We start from the raw sequence: 21,781 nt of genomic DNA, 5'->3' as shown, positions 1-21,781 counted from the left end.
TGATACATAGATAAAGATAACCACTCATAAAATTTGATGCTTTTTTTTAATTAATTGGATTCACTATTAATTGATGCATAAGATTAATTTATTACAAGACGGTATTTATTGTGGACAGTGTTTCAATATGTGGTGATTGGGAAGAATCAGAAATATTAAAAGAAGTTCCAAGATGTATTGGAAAAGGAAAATGGCGAAACTGGGGAGCTTTAGTAAAACGTAAAATTAATTGAAAAAGTAAATCACAATGTGACATTGTTAGAAATAAGTGTTTTTTCTTAAACAAATACGTGTTGTTAGACTGAAAAATATTCGATGTTCAAAAAATATTCGAGCTTTGATATCCCAAATTTTCGATATCACGAAATTTTTAGTAAATCAGTGCGATTTCGCAATTGGTTTGACAACATTTTTAAAAAAAATATTCGACAGTTAATAAAATTAATTTATAAAACTCTACCATGAAGGGTAAAAAAACTTAATTGTATGTTTTGATACAGTAAAGGTTTTTTTTTTAACATTTTATTTATTCATTTTAAAACCAAATATTTTCCTTGAAGCCTATCATGAAAATTATCTTTTTATAGGGTTTTCTGATGAGCCCTCTAGATGTCTCAGTCTACCAAGGGAATCAGAGATGTGCCAAGTACTTACAACTTCATGGAGCGGTACCTGCCACAAAAGTACTCGAAAATAATGAAATAAATAGGTAAATCTACTTGTTTTCGAAATGTTTCCAATTTCTAATACGATTTTAATTTCAATTTCATACCTCACGCATCAATATATAAACACATTTTTTTTTTTATTTGAAACTCGTTTATCTCCAATAAATTTAAAAAAAGCAATCAAATGAAATTTTAATTGAAAGATTAAAAATGAATGCTTACGTAGAATAAAATCAAAATTTTTGTAATCTGAAGTTTAAAGTTTAGCATCTAGTTAATTCATTTAAACTTATTTATATTGTTTAATATACTATTATTAAATTAAAATAATAAAAAATAATGTAATTATAACTTTTTTTCCATTAATATAATTACATTGTTTATAATAACATTCATAATTACGTTTACTAATTTATAAAACGTTTTTGTGATAGAAAAAATCAAGTTGAACAGATTTTCGAAAAGCTATAATTTAAAAACAAACAACTAATGATTTACGAAGATATTACAACTAATGTATAATACCAATTTTATATTTTGTTTACGTATAATCGTCAGCTACAAAGTATGTGTTATGTTTGAAATCGTTGATTTATCTATAAAGCTTTGTTTTGCATTTTAAATGAAACTTTCAAAAGAATAGTGACTAAAGGAATAATTTATTGCAGTAGAAACTTTAAAAAGATAAAGATATAACAAAAAGGTAAATTATTCATAAATAAAAACAAAATTTAAATTCTATCTAAAATAATACGAAAACTCACATTGTTCATTTTTTCAGTTTAACATTTGAAAAGCTATGTAAATAAAAACCTAAATTTATTGTGGAATATATCTATGAACAGTAAACCACTCAAAAAATAAATAACACAATATTTGTTGGGAAAAAGTCAGGTTTTTAACTGGTTTACGGATTTTTTCGTATAATAACACTATGAAAATAAAATAAAAGTTAATAAGATAAGCTAATTTGCTTTTAGCAAAAAATGTTGTCACAACAAAATTTAGGATTTTTTTTTAGTTTAGAAAAATTAACAACAATAAAATATAAATAGTATTTACTTATCTGTAAAGTATTGTTTTACGTTTTAAATAAGCCTTCAAAAGGACAGTGATTTAAAGTAGAATTTATTGCAGTAGAAACTTTATAAAGAAAAACATATAACATAAAGGTAAATTATCTATTCATAAAGACAAAATCAAAATTCTGTTCAAAATATATTTCCAGTTTAACATTTGAAAAGCTATGTAAATAAAAACCTAAATTTACAGTGGCATTCCACAGTAAATTTAGTTAAAATATTGAACAGTAAACACTCAAATAAATTACACAATATTTTTTGGGGAAAAGGCAGTTACTGGTTTACTGTTTATTTTCGTATAACAAGACTATGAAAACAGAATAAAAGTTCATAAGATAATTTGCTAGCGCAAAAACTGTTGTCATGATAAATGTTTGGACTTTTTTTAGTTTAGAAAAATTAGCAACAATTAAATATACTTACCCCTGATTTGATAATAAATTTACGCTCATCATATAGCAAAAGTTGAATTCAATGTCGAATCAGATAATCTCATAACTTCCTCTACACACCACTAAAAAACCATTCTACTATGCCGATATTATAACACTATAAAAGAAAACACTCAGTTAACAGTTCTTAGCAAACACAAATCATCTAAAGCACAGTTTTTTTTTCTTCCTTTACCTAAATAACAACACATTACGATACATTTGTTGAATACATACAGATGACATACATACAGATGACGATACATACAGATTATTAATAACGTTTCCGGATGACTATTTCAGCCCGTATCAGTTTAGGTAATTGTATATTATTACACATACATATGAATCAAAATTACGATGTCCCGCAGTGGACTGATCGTTAAGACACGGTTCCCAGCAGATCACCGAAGTCAAGCATCACTGGCTGCGGTCAGTGTGCGGGTGGGTGACCACTTGGATCAGTCTGCGTAGGGACCGAGGGTGTGCGGTATTGGTCCTCGTTAAACTGTGCTACCGTAAAGTGCTCGACTTCGCGCGCAGGTCGTCGGGCTACCGAAGCGGGGGTGCCATCCCCTCCGCAGAGGATCAAAATTGTGATGGCATGTCTTCGGATCATCCTCCGGGATGTTTCCCAGACCGTCGCCAATAGCCCATTGTGCAGCTCTAGTGCGACGTAAATTAACAACAACAACAACAAAATTACGATGGTATGTCATCGGATCATCCTCAGAGATGTTTCCCAGACCGACCGCCAATAGCCCATTGGGGAGCTCTAGTGCAACGTAAATAAAGTATCTACCTACCTGGACAGATCGCAAATACACGGTTCCTAGTAGAACACCAAAGTCAAGCATCACTGGCTGCGGTCAGTAAGCGGGTGAGTGACCACTTTGATCAGTCTGAGTAGGGACCGAGGGTTAACCAGATCGGTTCTCGGTAAACTGTTCTACCATAACGCGTAGATTGTCTAGCTACCAAAGCAGGGGAGCCATTTCCATTGAAGAGCATCAAAATTGCGATGTCATGTCTTCGCCTCAAGGATGATCCGAAGACATGCCATTGCAAACTGTGCCTCCCAGACTGCCACCAATAGTCCATTGTGCAGCTCTAGTACGACGTAAATAAAGTTCCTACCTACCTACACATACATATGTAGGCTTGTGTGCTCATTACAAACTAGGACTTGTAATCCTTTGTCAAGTGAAGCAACAGATAGCACAATTTTGAGAAGCCGATCACACAGATAGATCCAGAGTATTGGTGGGTTCGAATTCGCTACCTTCACGCTGTAGAGCGCTTGGTGAAACAATAAGACCGTTCAGCCCAGGTGAACACAGTTTGGTCACGTTGCTAAGGTCGAACGTTGTTAAAGTCGAACGAGGACCGATTCCGCACACCCTCGGACCCTTAGCAAACTGATCTAAGTGGTCACCCACCCGTCCACTGATGCTTGACTTCAGTGATCTGCTGTCCTGAACCGTGTCCTAACGAACAATCCACTGCGGGACATACTAGTAATGCATAAAATAAAACGATTAGGGAATCACCGTGTCCACGAGGCATTATCATTTCGCCAAACACTGTATAGTGTGAAGGAAGTGGGTTCAACTATCCCCTCATAACCATTTCTTACATTTTATTTTATAACCGTCGTTGAACAGCCGACCCAATTTTGGGTTTACAACTACTAATGTTCAACCCCGTAGCTTTGTAATTTTAAACCCAATTCAGAAGACAAGGGGACATCTGAATAAAGTATTGGGAGAAATTTTGCCTTCGTGGAGGACTTTTTGATGGAACTAATCCACATTTGCGTTACATGGAGAGGAAAACCACGAAAACCTCCCGCAGTTACCCTCACGGATCCGTCTACCACTGAGGATATTTTACGTCAGCACTGCGGTCGGTGCAAGACGGATGAAGAATTCGTACCGACCTATTACTCGGATTCGAAGTAGATTCACCTCATTGGAAGGAAAACGCTCAATCCCCTGAGCCATCACGGCTCTAACTATTTCTGATTTAAACATTTTGACATACTTTTGAATTTCATCTTTGTGTGAAAATTTTGAGTTTTTTTTTCCTGCAAAAAAAGGGAAAAGCGCCAGACGTTTTTTAATTCTTTCATGGAATGATTCTTTCCTCTTTATTTAAAAATTATTTTGCCATGAACAGCACTAAAACAGACAAAAATCGACAAGAACAAGCAAATACAGAGGATTGCAGCTTCTTACGTTTTTGCAGTGTTCGTTGAGCGACATATAAAGATAAAAACGCCTCTTTTTTTCAAACAAGTATGCGTGTTTTGCTTAAGTGAAGTGAGTTGCTCACAGTGGATTTCTATAGTTATTTTCTGATCACTTTCTTCAGCGATTTCACCGAATGTATTTCACCGAAATTGTATTATGAATTTAATAAAACATTCCAAACATGCAGTAAAAACAACACTCTTCACGACATTAAATAATCCTAATAAGTTAAATTCCTAAACATGGTTTCGCTGATTCTTTAGTTGCCAAGGCAACTAGAACACATTTCTTAATGTCAAAGGTCCCGCAGTGGACTGATCGTTAAGACACGGTTCCCATCCTACGGTTCCATCACTGAAGTCAAGCATCACTGGCTGCGGTCAGTGTGCGGGTGGGTGACCACTTGAATCAGTCTGCGTAAGGACCAAGGGTGTGCGGTATTGGTCTTCGTTAAACTGTTCTACCGTAAAGTGCTCGACTTCGCGTACCGGTCGTCTGGCGACCGGAGCGGGGATGCCATCCCCTCTGCAAAGGATCAACATTGTGATGGCATGTCTTCGGATCATCCTCAGGGATATTTCCCAGACCGTCGCCAATAGCCCATTGTGCAGCGCTTGTGCTACGTAAATGAACTACTACTACTTCACCGAATGTATAAAAGCTTTTTTTTTCGCAATTTAGTTGGGGCATGAACTTATATAATCACCTAAAACTTAAGCTGTTAATTATTCGTGTTATCTTCTAAAACCATTCATTAATTGTAAATTATTTAAGTTAACTCTCAAAGCCATTCATTGATTATTAACAACCCATATGTTAACTTTAAAACTAATCATTAGTTGTCAATTTTGAAATTACTCATTAATTATTGCTGATTATTCATATTAACTTATACAACTATTCATTAATAGCTAACGATTCGGGTAAACGTTTAAAACTCTTCATCAATTATTAATTTTTAAGCAATTTATTATTTTTTTCATTATTCCGATTAACTTTTAAAGCTATTTATTGATTGTTAGCTATTCGTGTTCATTTTTAAAACATTTCATCAATTCTTAACCATTCCATATTAACTTTTAAAGCTATTCATAAACTTTTGACTATTCAAATTAACTTTTGAAATTATTCATTAATTATTAATGGTTACTTATGAAACTATTCTTTGTTAACTATTTATGTTACTTTTTAAAACAACCCCTTAATTGTTAACTATTCATATTAGATTTTAATACTATTCATTAAGTATTTGATATTTATGTTGACTTTTAAAACTATTGACAAACAATTCATTTTAAAACTATTTATCGATTGTTAATTATTCATTTTAACTTTTAAAACTATTCAATCATTGTTAGTTAGTTATGTTAATTTTTAAAACAATTCATTAATTATTAACTATTTGTGTAACCTTTTAAAGCCAATCATAAACTGTTAACTATTTATATTAATTTTTGAAATTATTCATTAATTGTTTATTTTAAATCTATTTCTTCTTCTTGTGCACTACAGCCTATGACAGGCCAAGACTGTCTCAATAAGTTTTTAAAAGCTATTTACTAATTGTTAATTATTCATATTAACTTGTAAAGCTATTTAATAATTGTTAACTATTTATGGTAATTCTTAAAACAATTCATTAATTGTTAACTTTCATCTTAACTTAAAAAAATATGCATTTATTATTTCAGGAATTTATTATTTTCTCTTGGAAACTTTGCATTCAACCAAAAGGAAAGGTCAGACGAGGAGCCCGTCTCAGCCGCCAGTTTCGATCCTTTTTTACTCAAGCCAGACGGCAGGTCAAGCATACCCCGAGACACACAAACCCGGACCATTCGAGCCGGACAGCCACAACCTCTACCGCAACCCGATGTTCCGGACGAATCCCTCCTCACGAATGTGACTTCAGGCGAGGTGACAGACGCTTCTGTTCATATACACCTCACGCGTGATGACCTGTGGTCACTTTGGGAGTCCCTCATGCAAGAATTGACTTCGGAGATGTCTGGCTCAGAAATGTCATCAGAAGGTAAACGATTATCTCGACAAATCTCCGCAATCACCGCCCTTAAAACATATTTTCAGTGTCCTTGTGAAAAATGAAGTAAAAAAATGCTTTCAAGCTCTAAATCTCCATACCTTTTTTACTTCAAAGCAGATAAGAATTTAAAAAATACATGAATTTTATAATCATCGTCCTCATCGTGAGGATGATACGATTATCATATCGTCCTCAATTTGAGGACGTTATGACATTGCACATTATATTGTCCTCAATTTGAAGACATTATAATGTGTCCAATGTGTAAAGGACATTGTCCACATACAGTCTCTACTTCAAAGCAGATAAGAATTTAAAAAATACGTGAATTTTATAATCATCGTCCTCATCGTGAGGACGATACGATTATCATATCGTCCTCAATTTGAGGACGTTATGACATTGCACATTATATTGTCCTCAATTTGAGGACGATGATTATGAAATACCCTATTCGGCCAAAAGTGTCCGGACACCCAGTGCTATGGACTTAGAGTGTCCTGGGGCACATATTAATATGATGTTGGTCCTTTTTTTTTTTTTTTTTTGCATCGATGACAGCCTGCACACGTCTGGGAAGACTTTCCGCCAGTTTGTGATAGGAATTGACTTCCATCACAGCTGAAGTGATTGCTTGCAGTGATTCGGCTGGCTACGTAATCTGCTCTCGAATTCGTCCCAAAGGTGTTCTGTGGGCTTTAGATCGGGGCTCTGAGAAAACCAGTCCACTATTTGAACTCCCATTTCGTCAAACCCTGTCTGTGCAAGCCTCGATGTGTGAATAGAGTTGGGATTGCAGCATTGTCCACATACAGTCTCTGGCCAAATTATTAGACGCAAGCTACAGCATTATTGTTATTACGCGACTGAAACCGGTTTGCACTTGTTTACGTTCGTGTATCAATGGGTTAAATCAGATGATATATAATATAAATTCGACGATTGGATGAATTAGGCGGTATGTTATATAGTATATTTATTATATCAAGTATTATATTAGTATATTATAATAATTAGACCAAATACATTAAACGCACTGTAGTGTTTGAATAATTGCATGTTTTCCACGAGTTTATAGGCAACGCTTTTATATTTAAACATGCATGTAATGGGATTTTTATGCAGGATATTTTCTATACACTTTCTGTTTGTATTTATTTTTATCGTATTGCATTACAATATTAACCAATAACACGCACGTAAACAAGTACAAACTGGTTTCAGTGGCGTATTATGGCGCTTCAGTGGCATAGCTTATGTTTCAAACCACAGGAACTGACGGGCCCAGGCCAAGCCCCGAGAAACATCTCCACAGAACCGCGATGGCTCAGGGGATAGAGCGTTCGCCTTCCATTGAAGCGAACCGGGTTCGACTCCCAGTCAATGCGAATTCAGTCCTCAATACGAATAATCAATCCTCAATACGAATTCCGCATCCAGCTTGCACAGACCACAGTGCTGACGTGAAATATCCTCAGTGGTAGACGGATCATAGGTTAGAGTACCCTTGCCGTCAGGCTAACCGTGGGAGGTTCTCGTGGTCTTCCTCTCCATGTAACGCAAACTCGAGTTAGTTCCACCAAAAAGTCCTCCACGAAGGCAAATTTCTTCCAATACTTGATCCAGGAGTTCCCTTGTCTTCTGGTTTGGGTTCAAAATTACAAGGCTACGGAGTTAAACATCAGTAGTCGTAAACCCAAAATATTGGGTCGGGTGCTCGACGACGGTTATTAAAAAAAAACATCTCCACACCATTATGCTTCCACTACCATGACAACCGAATGCCTGGATACTTTTGACCAGAGAGTGTATTCTGTATATTATTAGATTACTTGTCAAAAATGAAGTAAAAATAAATACTTAGGTAAAACGACTGAATGTCTTTCTCATAAATATGGTCTATTTTCTTTAAGGTCGACGTAAAAGGAGACCATCGTCTGAAGTGCGGCAACTCAGGCCAATTCTGACCAATGTCTACCTGAGAAGAACTTCCAGCAAGGAGATCGCAGGAGAGTCTATCCTAAATAAGAAAACGAGAGATGGAAGGGGTATTGTTGTCAGCGTAACTGAAGACGAAGGCGGCCGATCAAGGACGTTGAATGCTGATGATGATGGAACGAAGAAAAAAACGAAGAAGACATCAAGACAAACAAGAGAGGATCTGAAGTCCGAAAAACCCCTTCAGAAAGTCTACGAGGTAAAAAGAAACAATTACATTGGAATATAATGACATTTATGTTAACGTATTGTATTGACATGATTTTTTTTATCTTTCTTGAATGCAATTTAGCATTGGAATATGGTGATGTATTGTTGTTGTTAGTTATACCACTTGTCAATATCAGCAAGTCTGCTTGAAATCAAGCGAATTTTTAAGGCAGAGGGTGCGCTTTTTGTTTTTTCCGGGGCGCCATCTATGGCCAAGAATACGACTTCAGCCATACACAGGTCACTGCCCGTTTTACTGTATTGATTTCATTGAAATGACACGGGGTATTGATTTGTTATGGGGAACTTGGAGGACCCTGTGACACCAACAGATTTAACATACAACAATCACCATTTAATACATGGGGATTCTTCGGCTGGTAGGACTCGAACTCACGTTCTCACGAACACTATCCCAACGTTCTACTAACTAGGCTATCCTGACTATAGGGATTTATATAACATATAGTACTAACATCAGTTTTTATCCTTCTTGAATGTAGTTTAGCATTGGAATGTAGTGATTTACATCTTAAAACAAAGTATAGACTTAAGTTTTTAACTCTTTTTTTTTATATGAAGTTTCTATGTTTTGGATAAAGTAATTTGTGACATCGGGTCACTTTTTTTAATATGTTAATTTCTACTTTTTCCTTCGTTCTACCTTCTTCTCTTTTTCCTCTGAGAGCTAGCGGTGTTTTTCTGTCATAGTCCTTCCAGAGGTTTGGCGACGGCTAGGCAGGTTCCCTAAGCATGTGGAATTCAAAGGGTCAGCTCCTTTGAATTCCACATGCGTAGTGTCTTTTTTTAGGGAAAGCTCAAAGTATGGTGCAGTTTAGTTGTTTAAAGCAGTGAGTAAACAACTAAACTGAACAAAACATTGATCTTTCCCTAAAAAAGAAAGGAAGCATGTGGAATTCAAAGATGCCGACCACACCTACCCGTTACCAAGCTTGATAGAGATTAATGCCTCAGAAGTGACTGTGAAATAAAAACACCGCCAGCCGTTAACTCACAGAGGAAAAAAGAGAAAAGGAAGAACGAGGGAAAAGGTAAAAATAAACAAGCTGAAAAACAGTGACCCGATGTCCCATGACATAATTCTATGTTTAAAATTATTTATTTGTATTTATTTTTAGACTGAAACCGTTGCCACTCAAGATTTTGATGAACACGAATCCAGTTACGTAAGTGACGTCGATGTTGACCGTGATGATGGAGAGAAGAATTATTTCTCTGACAGCGTTGGCAGCGATACAGAAGTCACTAGAATTGTAACTGGCGTGAAAGTCACCAGACTCAAAAAACGAAGATCAGATGCCAGAAGTTGGGGGAAAGAACCCGAAGAGAGTGAAACCAGCAGTGGTCACCGTCCCAATCAGAGGGAGCCCAACCCCTATTTAAAGCGTTACTTCCAGAAGCAGGCTAAGGCATCAGAGATGCGTGATTACGAGGACAAAGGTAACGCTGACGCAGATGAACCTCAACGCCAACGATCAGATAAGTACAAGCATATTGTGCGTGAAGACTACGATGCTTTCCATAAGAAACAAAGAATGAAAGAAAAATATCCCGAAAAGAACTTTCCAGAAGAACAACACCATGCAAATAAAAGCAGGAGAAAATTGGGAAAGGAAGAATGGCAGTCCACTGATAACAGCATAGACGTAGATCATTTGCTAGAAGAAGGTGAAGACGTCGATCAAAGGAATAGGTCTGGTAGGAGACATTCTAGAACGTCTTCAAGACATGAAAAACATTCCAAGTGTAGGCACAGGAGGTCTTCTCAATGCCAGGATGAAAAATGCCAGCAGCGAGAAACACATCATAGACGGAAACATTCTATGCATGTCGACAGAATGAATGAGAATGAAGAACGCGACAATGAAATGGTCTTAGATGATGATTCACCACGAAGACATCTACTGAGGCGCAAAAGCTCGAGCCAGTTTTTAGAAGTTCCAATGCAGACGACGTCTAATGTGGCCAGCAGTGAAAGGGAGGAGACATTTGAAGAGATAGATGATAAATCCAAACGTCACCATCATCATCACCACCACCATCATCATCACCATCACCGTCGACCACCTCTAGAAAAAGATCTGAGTGTTCGAGGAGATTTTCACCATTTTGCCCAACATCGGAAGAACAGAAGGCATTTCCATCGAAAAAGATCTCGATTACGAAGACGTAGTGAAAGCATGGATTACTCATCAGAGAGACGACCCTTGTCGGACGACGACTCTCGATTTTATAGATCTGACCACTTGCATTCAAGTCTCGAAGAACAGAGATCGAAAAGCGAAATGTCCGTTTTGCCTAGGAGAAACTCAGAAGAAATTCCACGGATTACGATATTCGATGAAGAGCTTAAATCAGAAAGAGTACTCATCGCGGACGATGACGATGTTGAGGTTTCGAGTAAACAAGGACTTATTGATAATCAAGAATTGGACGATAATCAAAGAATAGATGATTTGGAAGGAGAAAACACTGAAAAAACAAGAAGTCTATCAGTTCCTGTCCAGGAACAGACTTCAGACATCAAAGATAACAAAAGCAAGCTAGTTCTTCCTGTTAGTGATGAAGCTAAAGAGGAAATTGAAGCGTCTAAAACAGTAGCGGGGACTTCGAAACGGAGAACTTCTCGTTCAAGCAATTTAAGTCCAAGAAGAAGAGGGGGAGCACAAGTTTCCAGTAGAAGCACATCACGCTCTACGAGGAAACCTGCTGTAAAGCAAAGTCAAAAAGTTACAAAACCAATGCAAAATGCTCGTAAAGTAAAATCGAAACAAGAAAAAGATGCTGTCGATTTAAACAAAACTGTAGATGCTAATGAAGTACTTCCAGATATAATAATCGTTCCAGTTGAAGGGGAAGAAAAACTCGAATCGAACGAAACATTAATTGGTACAAATACAAAAGCTTCTTTACGGCAACCTGAAGTTGAAGATGATGCCGAAGAAAATGATATGAAAGGAGTGGATAAGATAAATAAAGATACAAAATTTCTTGAACCAACAAGACCAATATCTAAAAATACCAAAAGAGATAAACGGGAGATATCACCGGTAAGTCAAGCTCCGGAGCAAACATCAAAACATTCTGGAACAGCTTACGACAGAGATAAAGAAAAGGTGTCTGATCACGATCCACAATTGGAAACAGAAGAATTCAAGAAAAAAGCTGCAACCGAGGCAGGTAATGAACATGTAGTGCAGAATAAGAAGCCCGACGCAGAAGAATTAGAATCTGAAGAAAGTCGGCAAGAAAAAACAGCTGAATTGAAAGATCACATAAAAAGTAATGAAACATTAAGTTCGAATTTTATTGCAGACGATTCTGAAAAACAAACTGTTCAAGAATCAAATGATAAATCCGAAATGAAGAAAAGGGAAATAATTCCAGTTGAAGCGGTACAACAGTTAAAAGAACATACGATGGATACTGCACAAAAAGAGCATATAAAGCTCAAAAAAGATGCAGAAGAAAAGAAACAGCAGCTGAAAGAACAAAAGAGAATTAAAGAAACGAAGGCAGAGCTACTCGAAGAGCGAAATAAAGTTAAATCGGGGGAACAGCAAACAAAACACAAAAAGAAAGAAAAGCTACCCGAAGATCGAGAAAAAGGTAGATTGAAAGAACAGAAAATCGAGGAACAAACGAAAGAAAAGCTCCTTGAAGAACGGAGAAGTGATAAATCAAACGAACAGCAACTCAAAGAACGAAAATCAAATAATAAGGAAGAGTTAAATCAGACAACTGAATCTGCAGCGGTTAAACTGAAAAACGAAATGGAAAACCAAAAAGAAGCTGTTCCACGAATCGAATTGAAAAAGAAAATAGACGAAACAGTTACAAAACCACCTCCACAAAACGAAAAAAACAATGCGGATTTAACACAGAATGAACATATACCTGAGGAAAAAGAATATTCGGAAGAAAAATCTCAAGAAAAACGAAGAACATCCCCAGAATCAGAAAAAAATAAGCCAAAATCTACGAACGACTTCTCAGAAGATTTTGATCCCAATATGCAATCGGATGATCAAGGCACAAAATCTAATTACGACAAGGAATTTAATTTAGAAGAGCATTCTACTGAAATTCAAACACACGATGGTCTTATAACAGGTGATAAAGATCTAAACAACTTATCTGAGAGTGAAATTGAACCTCCTGATGAGGAAAAGCAAAATGAGCAATTCTCTGACCCTGACTCATCATCTGAGGCAGAGACAAAATTTTTTACTGACGAGAGTGACGAAATTCAACCAAAGCCGGATATACCAGAACTCCTGTTACTTTCAGAAGAACTTTCAGATAAAAAGGACAGTTCTGAAGAAAAAGAACAGAATTTAGTTCCTCAAGAAGAAGTTAATCTTGATGCTATCAAATCTCTAGACACAAAAACAACTAATAATCAAGAAACAACTATTCAACCGGACGCAACAATTCATCAAGATACAACGAATAATCAATATACAACTAATCTTCAAGATGCAACCAATAAACAAGATGCAACTAACCTCCAAGTTGCAACGAAACCTCCAGGCGCAATTAATCATAAAGATAAAATTAATCCTGAAAATGCTAGAAAAAGACACACTTTAAAACCCCAGAGTAGTATTTTGGATGGTTCTGAAGCAGAGAATAACAATAAAAACAAACATATTGAGGACGAGGAAAAAAATCACCAGAATAATTCCGATAAAAATGTAGCAAAGCCAACTGAATCCACGTCTCCATCCATTAAAAAACAAGGTTTGACACCAACAGAGCGGAATGAGGAGCTTATTTCCTCAGGAAAAAATAAAAGAGGGAAACAGTTAACTGATGAACACCATAAAACCCCTGTGGAAAAGGCGGAGAAGGCTTCCGAGTCAATAAAGGAATTTAAGAAAGTAAATAGTCAAACCCAATTAGAGAAAGACGTTGATAAAAGCAGACAATCTGCAGAAAATGTGAACGAAAATGTCTCGAGCGACGAAGATGAACAAAATCAGAATAATTTAGAGACTGAAGTGAGTAGATCAATTTCCGTACAGACAGGGCGGTCAGTCTCATTGGAGGATCAACACGAAGAAGAACAGAACGTATATAACATTCAACAAAGTATAGCCATACAGACAGAAGCCTCAAGAGAACCCACTGCCTTAAACGTGCCCAAAACATCAAGCATAGGAACTAGCAGTAAGAAAATGTTAGATATAGGAACTTCTACCAAAGATTTTTTGAGTAAAGATAATATTTCGAAAAGTAATGAGGATCCAGTGCCCCAAGCTTCACCAAAGAAATCTCCTGAAAGACAAAATCCAAGTGCTGTCTTCTACAATACTAAACCTGTTGATACCAATATTACCATGACTAAACAAACGAAAGAGGCTGACAAGAAAAAACAAAACCGTGGAGCTTTGTTCTATACCACACCTGGTATAGCAGCTAAAGATAACATGCAACCAAGACCAACTCGATTAACTTCAGATCGTTATGAACAATCCCACAAACAGCAATCTGACACCAGATTTAAATCCAGAGAGCGAGAGAGGTCTTTGGAGTCAGAGAAAGCTGTTGCCATAGCAAATTCTGCATTTAGAAGGTTAAACTCTAATGGACAATTAACAGTTTTCAACAGTACTATTATTAATCCCAGCGCTGATGGCAATAATTATTTTCTAAATTCTCATCAAGATAGCCCAAACAGACTCCCTTGCCAACGACATGGAGAGTACTCAAACTTAGATAAACCCGGATTTCTGTGGGTTCATTTCGGCTCAGGCAGCAGCCCCATACATACCCTTAAACGAAAACCTAACTTTTCAAGCCAGCGATTTAAACAGGAAAAGCCTCCCGAGAAGGACAAAGCCAAAGATAAAGCACAAAAGGACAAAACGCAAACTAATAAACTACCCAGACGTATACAAGCTAGTGGTAAAACCGATGTTGCAACTAAAGAAACGAAATCAAATGTGGGTAAAGCTAATGATGAAAAAACTGGTTCCATCTCGGAACGCAGCCCGGCGCTTCAAGTGAAATCCAAAGTTCTGAACACAAAGATTCCTCAAAACTCTAAAGACAAAGCTAAAGTTGAAACAAGGAAAAGGGTTATTTTAAGAAAAGATTCTAAAGAGTTAGATAAAAGTACCGGCTCTCAAAATCAATCTCCTAGCAAGCAAAAACCAATAAAATCTATTCAGAGCAAACCTGTAGGATCGAAGGTTGCGATTAACTCGCCAAGAAGAGAAAATATTCCTGAAAAAAGTAAACAAATACCTCAAGTTAGAAATGACGAGCTTCATAAAACAGGAAATGAACCAACACCTAGTCAAGCTAATCAGACACAGCAAAACGAATCATCTATACCAAACACAACGATACACCGCGATAAATCTGTTAAACACCAATCAAAAAGCCCATCAAAGTCCAATACCGGGAAAAGAGACAATAAAGAAGAAAGTAATCACGATAAAGAACTAAATATCGCTAGCAACATACGGAATGTAAATAATGATAGATCTCGAGATGTCACAAAAGATGGTGCTGATGAAGATGATAGAGATAAAGATGATAAAGATAATGAAAAACAACCACCACCCAGATTGTCCGAAACGGCGAAGTCATCGTCTCTAGATGAAGGCGATGTGAAGTTCGTCATCGAACGTAAGGAAGATCCCGGTTACAGCATAAAGATAAGAATGAAAGACCGCAAAAAGGAGAAGATCAAAAGAGATTGCACTACAGATGCTAGTTCAGCCCCAGGAGAAAGCGATCAGTCCTACGTAAAAGATTCCGGCTACATGAGCACCACGGAATCAGTCCACAACCATCGGCGTTCCATAACCATCGATTTCGGACACACAACAGCAATGATCAACACTGGAATGAAAGGCTCGAAGATGGAACAAAAGCTTTCACTGCCAAGTTTAGACACCGATGAAAACGTGGATGACCAACCAATACACAAGCAGAAGAAGTTGACTAGCAAACTGCCCATTTTAGAATCAAGTAGGCGTAAGTCGAATTCTTCTGTGTTCTCAGACTACCATCGCACGCCAAGAAGAGATTCATTAACCACCAGTGAATTATCTGTTAAATCCGATGGAAGTGGTTCTCTGAGCATGTGCCCCAATATCCCCCAAAGTCCCAGGAGGGAAAATATTGTTCGAAGCGCTTTGCAAGTTCCTGGAGAAGCATCTTCAACGTTGGGGAGTAACTTTAAAAGGTGGGATTTTATTTTGTTCATCTTTATGTTACACTTTAAATAATTAATTATAATAATACGAGAAATGCATTTAGATGGTGAAGAAGATGACTAATTAATTATTGACATTTCCGAAAAAGGACCGACAGTTTAAAAATCAATTCAGGAAAAGATAGGAATGTATAGTTTATTGTTAAGAAATGATTTATAATTATCACGTTATAAAATTAGTTACTGAATCGATCAGATGGCGCTACTAAATGGGAAACTACTGGGGAAAAAAATCTGCTGTCTTTCCGACCATTTCAACTGAAATATTTTCTATAGCGTCTTACATCTTATAATCGTAGTTGAACAGCCAACCGAATTTCGGGTTTACGAGTACTTTGCCGTGTAATTGAAAAATCAACGTTATAATTTTTTGTTTTGTTTTATCAGATTTTTGAAATTCTATTTTAGCGTTCATAGCATGAGCAATAGAAGGATAAAAGTTGTCAAGTCACTTTTCACAGAATCAATCAAGCACTTGCGTTTTTTTTTTCAATTGCACGGCAGCACTAATGTTCAACTTCATAACCTTGTAATTTTGTACCCAATCCAGAAGACAAGGGAACTCCTGGATCAAATATTGGGAGAAATTTGCCTTCGTGGTGGACTTTTTGAGGGAACTAACCCGCATTTACGTTACATGGAAAGGAAAACCTCCCACGGTTAGCCTAACGGCAACGGGGGTTCCAGCCCATAATCCGTCTACCACTGATATTTTACGGTAGCACTTTTGTCAGTGCAAGCATGGTGCTGAATTAGTATCGAACAGCCATCGCTGGGATTCGAACTAGGTACCCCCCATTGGAAGGTGAACGCTCTATACCGTGAGCCACAACGGCTCTTTCACTAACGTCTGTCATTTTTATTTCATATCACCATTGCTGCTGTAAATAGTAGTTATTTTGTAAATTGTGGAATGTTTTTAAATAAGTAGCGCCATCTATTGATTATCATGGTAACTGATTTCAAGACTAGGTCAGAATAAATTTTCTTGTTTCTTGATCAGAACTAAATTAAATGTATATTTTTATTTCCTTCCGCTTTACTCTTGCTGATTTATTATTGATACCAGTAATTCAAGATGAAAAGTCTTTGCTTAAGATTTACATTTGTGTAATTTTTAAATGAAAAAAAAGTGTTGTTCCAGTGACTATAGAGAGTTGTTATCTTTATCCTCAGGCAGACTGCGGACGGGAAGAGAGGAGGAGTCCGTAGGTCCAGTATTCCCATCTTTAGAGCACACTCGGACGGAAATCTGCACGAGTACAAGCCTTCCCCGCGCCTTGGTACCAGCAGAAGTAAGTAGCACTCAGTCTATGCAACTCTACTAAAACTGTCCATTGATGAATCACTCTACATCAATCTCGCAAGTGTAATATTAGCCCCTGATTCAGCGTAAATGAACTGAAAGTGCTTCCTCATCCAAAGAAGATAGAAATTTTTTTGAGAACAGGGCTTAGGATCAAACATACTCCGTTCACAACGTTTTCGGTCTAGTTTACGATTAAGTCTAGATTCGGTCTAGTTTACGATCTAGTTACGTTCTCAGGAGTCCTCCTGTTTTCTAGAATGATTCAAAATTGCAAAGCTACGGAGTTGAATATTGGTAGTCGTAAACTCAAAATTGAGTCGGCTGTTCAAAGATTGCTATTTTAAACGTAATCAGTAGTCTTTTTCCTGTTAAATATTTTCAGCATAATTGTTTTTTTTTCTTTTTCATATTAAATATTTTCAAAATAATGACTAGTCTTTTAATATTTTTAACGTAATCAGTAGTCTTTTTCATATTACATATTTTCAACATACTTAGTAATTTTTTTTCAGATTAAATAGTTTCAAAATAATTACTAGTCTTTTCCATATTAAATATTTTCAACGTAATCAGTGGTCTTTTTCATATTAAATATTTTAAAAAAAATTACTAGTCTCTTCCATATTAAATATTTTCATCGTAATTAGTAGTCTTTTTCACGTTAAATATTTTCATAATAATTATAACACTTTTTCACATTAAATATTTTTAAAAATAATATTTTAATTTTATTTTTGGTTATTATATTGAAAATGGCTAATAAAATTTTTTATTTTTTTATATCGCCGGGGTTCCGCCAAAATTTCCATCATTTAGGGTTCGATAGCGGAAAAAAAAACTGGGAACCGCAGTCATAGAAGTCTCGAATTAATATTCAGATGAGGAAAAAATTTATCAAAATCTAACAAAACACTACTGAAAAAAGAAAAATATCTCACACTTGTGCTTTCAGAGTTTTGATTTGATGCATAGTTCTCGAAATATTTGACGGTCTTTACAATTTGTTACAGATCCTTGCACACATTAACGTATATATTCTTTCTTTTTCAGATAAATCATTAAGTACACCCTCTATAAATCAAACAGTAAGTTTAACCAGATATATATTTCTTTTTTCAAAATTACTGTATTAATTATTATGCATTTGAGTAATAATTCATATTCCTTAGGACCACAATATCACGCCAAGATCTGATCGCCAAATGTCCATCATCAAAGAATCTGGATCATCTCCAAGTGACTTGCGGCACAGTGACACTGAAATTTCACCCAGTAAGTATCACACCCGACACGTTATTGTTTTCTCTTCCATCTCCGATATCTGTGCTTCATTATTCACAATACCACATGAAGAACCTATCATGTCACAATTGGCATATTTTCTGTCATTTAAAAATTATCTAAAATCTATAGTAAATAAAATTATAAATACCTTTTACTCAGTAATTACAATTTAATCGGAAATCAAATGCTATAAGTAGATAGTCCTTCTTTTACTGCTAATACATTTACAGAGTAGCCTCATTCCAGAAAAAAATTCGATGGAAAAAAAATTTTTTTTAACAAATTACTATCAATCAAAATATTATGTAATATTTGCAAATTAAATATTTGTGTGGCAAATGACCAAGTAAAATCATAAAATTGAAGTGAAATTAAAGTTCATAACTTTTACGATTCAACACTGTCTAAATTTTTCCAAACTTTCGCCACCCTTATTTACATAAATGTTCAACATCACGTTATTATTATTTTCTTATTTACATATCGTAACGTTAATTTTTCAACTTGAAAAGAAATTCTCGGTATTAGTCTCCCATCGCTAATGGAATACTCTCAACTCGAGACGAAGAAGGCTGCTGATACACAACCACCTGATCTATAATCTCAGCATCAGTTGGCTGTTAGTAAACAAGATAGCGTTTTAACGTTCAAGCTGTAAGATTTGTTTTATTATCAGCTTCTTTTCATAATTAAATGTAAATTAATAATTCATTTCTTTTGTTTTGAAAAGTATTGATTACATATTTCATTAAATTACAAGAATTTATAGCAAACGAGATTATTGCATGATACAATAATCAATCGGGTACTTGCACTTCAAGAAGACATATGACCACACTTATGACATATGACGTCAGCAAAATGGCGTATTAAAGTTGAGCTAAGTTCCTCTACATAAGTTAGGATGTTAATTAACGATAAGTTAATTAAATACAAAACCGTATCACACATCGAATTAGTTGAAATATAATTTTTTATAGTCTACTTCTTTTTACTTAACTTATATTTATTATTTATGTATTTTACTGTAATTGTCTTACAAGAAAACATCGTCTCAAAACTTTTTCTCCCAACTGTTTAGTAAAACAAAGTTAGGTAAAAAAAAATTTTCTGGAGCGAAAAATGAAGATGTTTACTTCCATAGTTGCAGTAATATTTTGAACCGTCTGATTTCTTTATAATTTTTTTAATTAATTGATTCTATTACCTAATGTGTTTACTGTTATTAACTTGGTTCTTTAGATATTAGAAATAAATAACACTTTGTTAATTTATGCGCGCAAGAACGTTTTGTTCCAGAAAATATCTTATTTTCTCTTTAATGAGAGTCTTGTGGGTAATGTACAGATAAACGAATGTCAAATAGGTATTATGTAGATTACAGGGTGCGTAGCCAAATCTTTCAACAAAAAATAAGCACCTTTTAAGTACTTTTTAAGCACTACGTACATTAACAAAATGCAATTTTCTAAGACTTTACATGATAAAATTACTAGTTTCTGACAAAGAACTCTTTTGTTGATTACATTAGTCATTATAAAATGATCAAGAGATTTTTCGATTCGATATCAGAGGGTGGGAAATGAAGCCTGAAATTGAGAATATCTTGCAAAATGTAGCAGAGTTGCGCATGAGAGTGCAATAATCTCACCGAACTCAGCTCAGTGGAAACAAAAGTGGACTCGCAAGTATTTCATCTTACATGTAAAATGATCGGCGCTTTCATACGCTATGGACCGAATGAGACAACACCGAAATAGATTGTGGTTGAATGAATTGTAAAACGTTGAATAGAACATTGAGAAAATCACGCTTTTGCATAATACGTGGCGAAAATTGACAGGGTAAAGAAAACAATCTCATTTTGGAAAAGGGAAAATTGAGCACTTTTTAAAAACACCCAATGAAAAAAGCATCTTTACGGGCTTTTTAAATAACGAAAATAAGCACCTTTAAGCACTTTTTAAAAACGCTACGCACCCTGGATTACCTACATAATTTGCGAAAAAAAAAAAAGATTTTCGGCATTTTAATAGACCATCTTAGTATTTAATCTTCACATTGCTAGTTAATCGGCAGAATAACTGATTATTGCACTTTAGCGATAATTAGTTGATAATTTTGCGCAGTAACCGAATTTACCATATTAACAATTTCATCTCTTTTTCAGTTAGTGCAGAAAAACTTAGATTACCATCTATTCGTCTATACGAACCAGAAGACGACAATTTCACAAAAGATTCCATAGACAACAAATTCCCCAGTATTCTAACACCCACCAGAACAAGTCCCCTTCCGAAATCCAGGGGATCACCTCGAATGAGTACTCCCCTGAATTTAGCGGACAACACTTCCCTGAGACTACCCCTTCTCCAACGACCCATGAAGTGTCGATGCAACATCCAGCCGTACAAATACTGGGATGGACGCAGGACGAAATCGGCCGTGGACTGCGTGGCCAATGTCCACTTCCTCACAGAAGAGGAAGTGGAGGAATTTGACGCCAGGTTCCAGTCGATAGGAGGTCGCATCAGCAGTTTCAGTGGCACTACGAAGGTGAAATCTTCCAATAACAGGACTGGATATCGCGCGTTGAGAACCCAGACCCTGAAGAGACTTAGAAGTGGAAAGCAGCCAAGATCTCGCCAAGCTGTGACGTTTCACGTGGATCACGAGAGGGAACGAAACACTTTCCAGTTGCCTACTGAAAATCTGAGAGATGACAAGAAGTGGCAGGTGACATTCACGATAGGGAAATCAAAAAGTGAGAAAGAAAATAAAGATGCCAAGTCAAAAAGTTGAAGGTGGCTATTGTGCAATCTATCATGGATTTTAAGGACTCGACATAGCGGGGAAGACTTCAAAGTCGTGTAAAGATTAAATGTTTGGTCAAAAACCACAAATAGATCAAAATGCAATGGAGAAAACAAAAAAATGGAATTTGTTATAAGTGATAAAAAAATGAAAACTTTGAGAACGAAAGGTGGCAGGTTACATCCACAGTAAATGAGTGAAAATGAAAATTTAAGAGAAACAGTGGAAGGTTAAATTTGCTATAAGAGAGAAAAGATTAAAATGTGGAATGTTACATTTGATGTGAGAAAAAATTAAAATTTGAAAACAGGAAGTGGCAAGTTACATTTGCTGTAAATGAATGAAAACGAAAATTTAAGAGAACAAACAGTAGGTTAAATTTGCTGCCAATGAGAAAAGATTAAAATTTAAAAACAACAAAAAGGAATGTTACATTT

At 35.8% G+C, this 21,781-nt stretch overlaps 1 protein-coding gene across 1 annotated transcript in view; it reads left to right on the top strand.

Moving 5' to 3' along the window:
- Positions 1–21,443, top strand: part of LOC122271003 (uncharacterized) — a 102,310-nt gene extending 80,867 nt beyond the window's left edge. Inside the window, exons 9-16 of the mRNA XM_071181665.2 lie at positions 588–709; positions 6,125–6,465; positions 8,391–8,674; positions 9,825–15,907; positions 17,114–17,232; positions 18,297–18,331; positions 18,416–18,518; positions 20,701–21,443. Of these exons, the coding sequence (XP_071037766.2) occupies positions 588–709; positions 6,125–6,465; positions 8,391–8,674; positions 9,825–15,907; positions 17,114–17,232; positions 18,297–18,331; positions 18,416–18,518; positions 20,701–21,332 (7,719 nt within the window). The 3' untranslated portion in view covers positions 21,333–21,443. The remainder of the gene's footprint in view (positions 1–587; positions 710–6,124; positions 6,466–8,390; positions 8,675–9,824; positions 15,908–17,113; positions 17,233–18,296; positions 18,332–18,415; positions 18,519–20,700) is intronic.
- The last annotated feature ends 338 nt before the right edge of the window (positions 21,444–21,781 follow it).

The sequence above is a fragment of the Parasteatoda tepidariorum genome, chromosome 4 (genome assembly GCF_982258835.1).
Source record: "Parasteatoda tepidariorum strain Cologne lab strain chromosome 4, Ptep-v5.0, whole genome shotgun sequence".
Classification (NCBI taxonomy): domain Eukaryota; kingdom Metazoa; phylum Arthropoda; class Arachnida; order Araneae; family Theridiidae; genus Parasteatoda; species Parasteatoda tepidariorum.
This window is presented reverse-complemented; position numbering and strand designations above follow the sequence as displayed.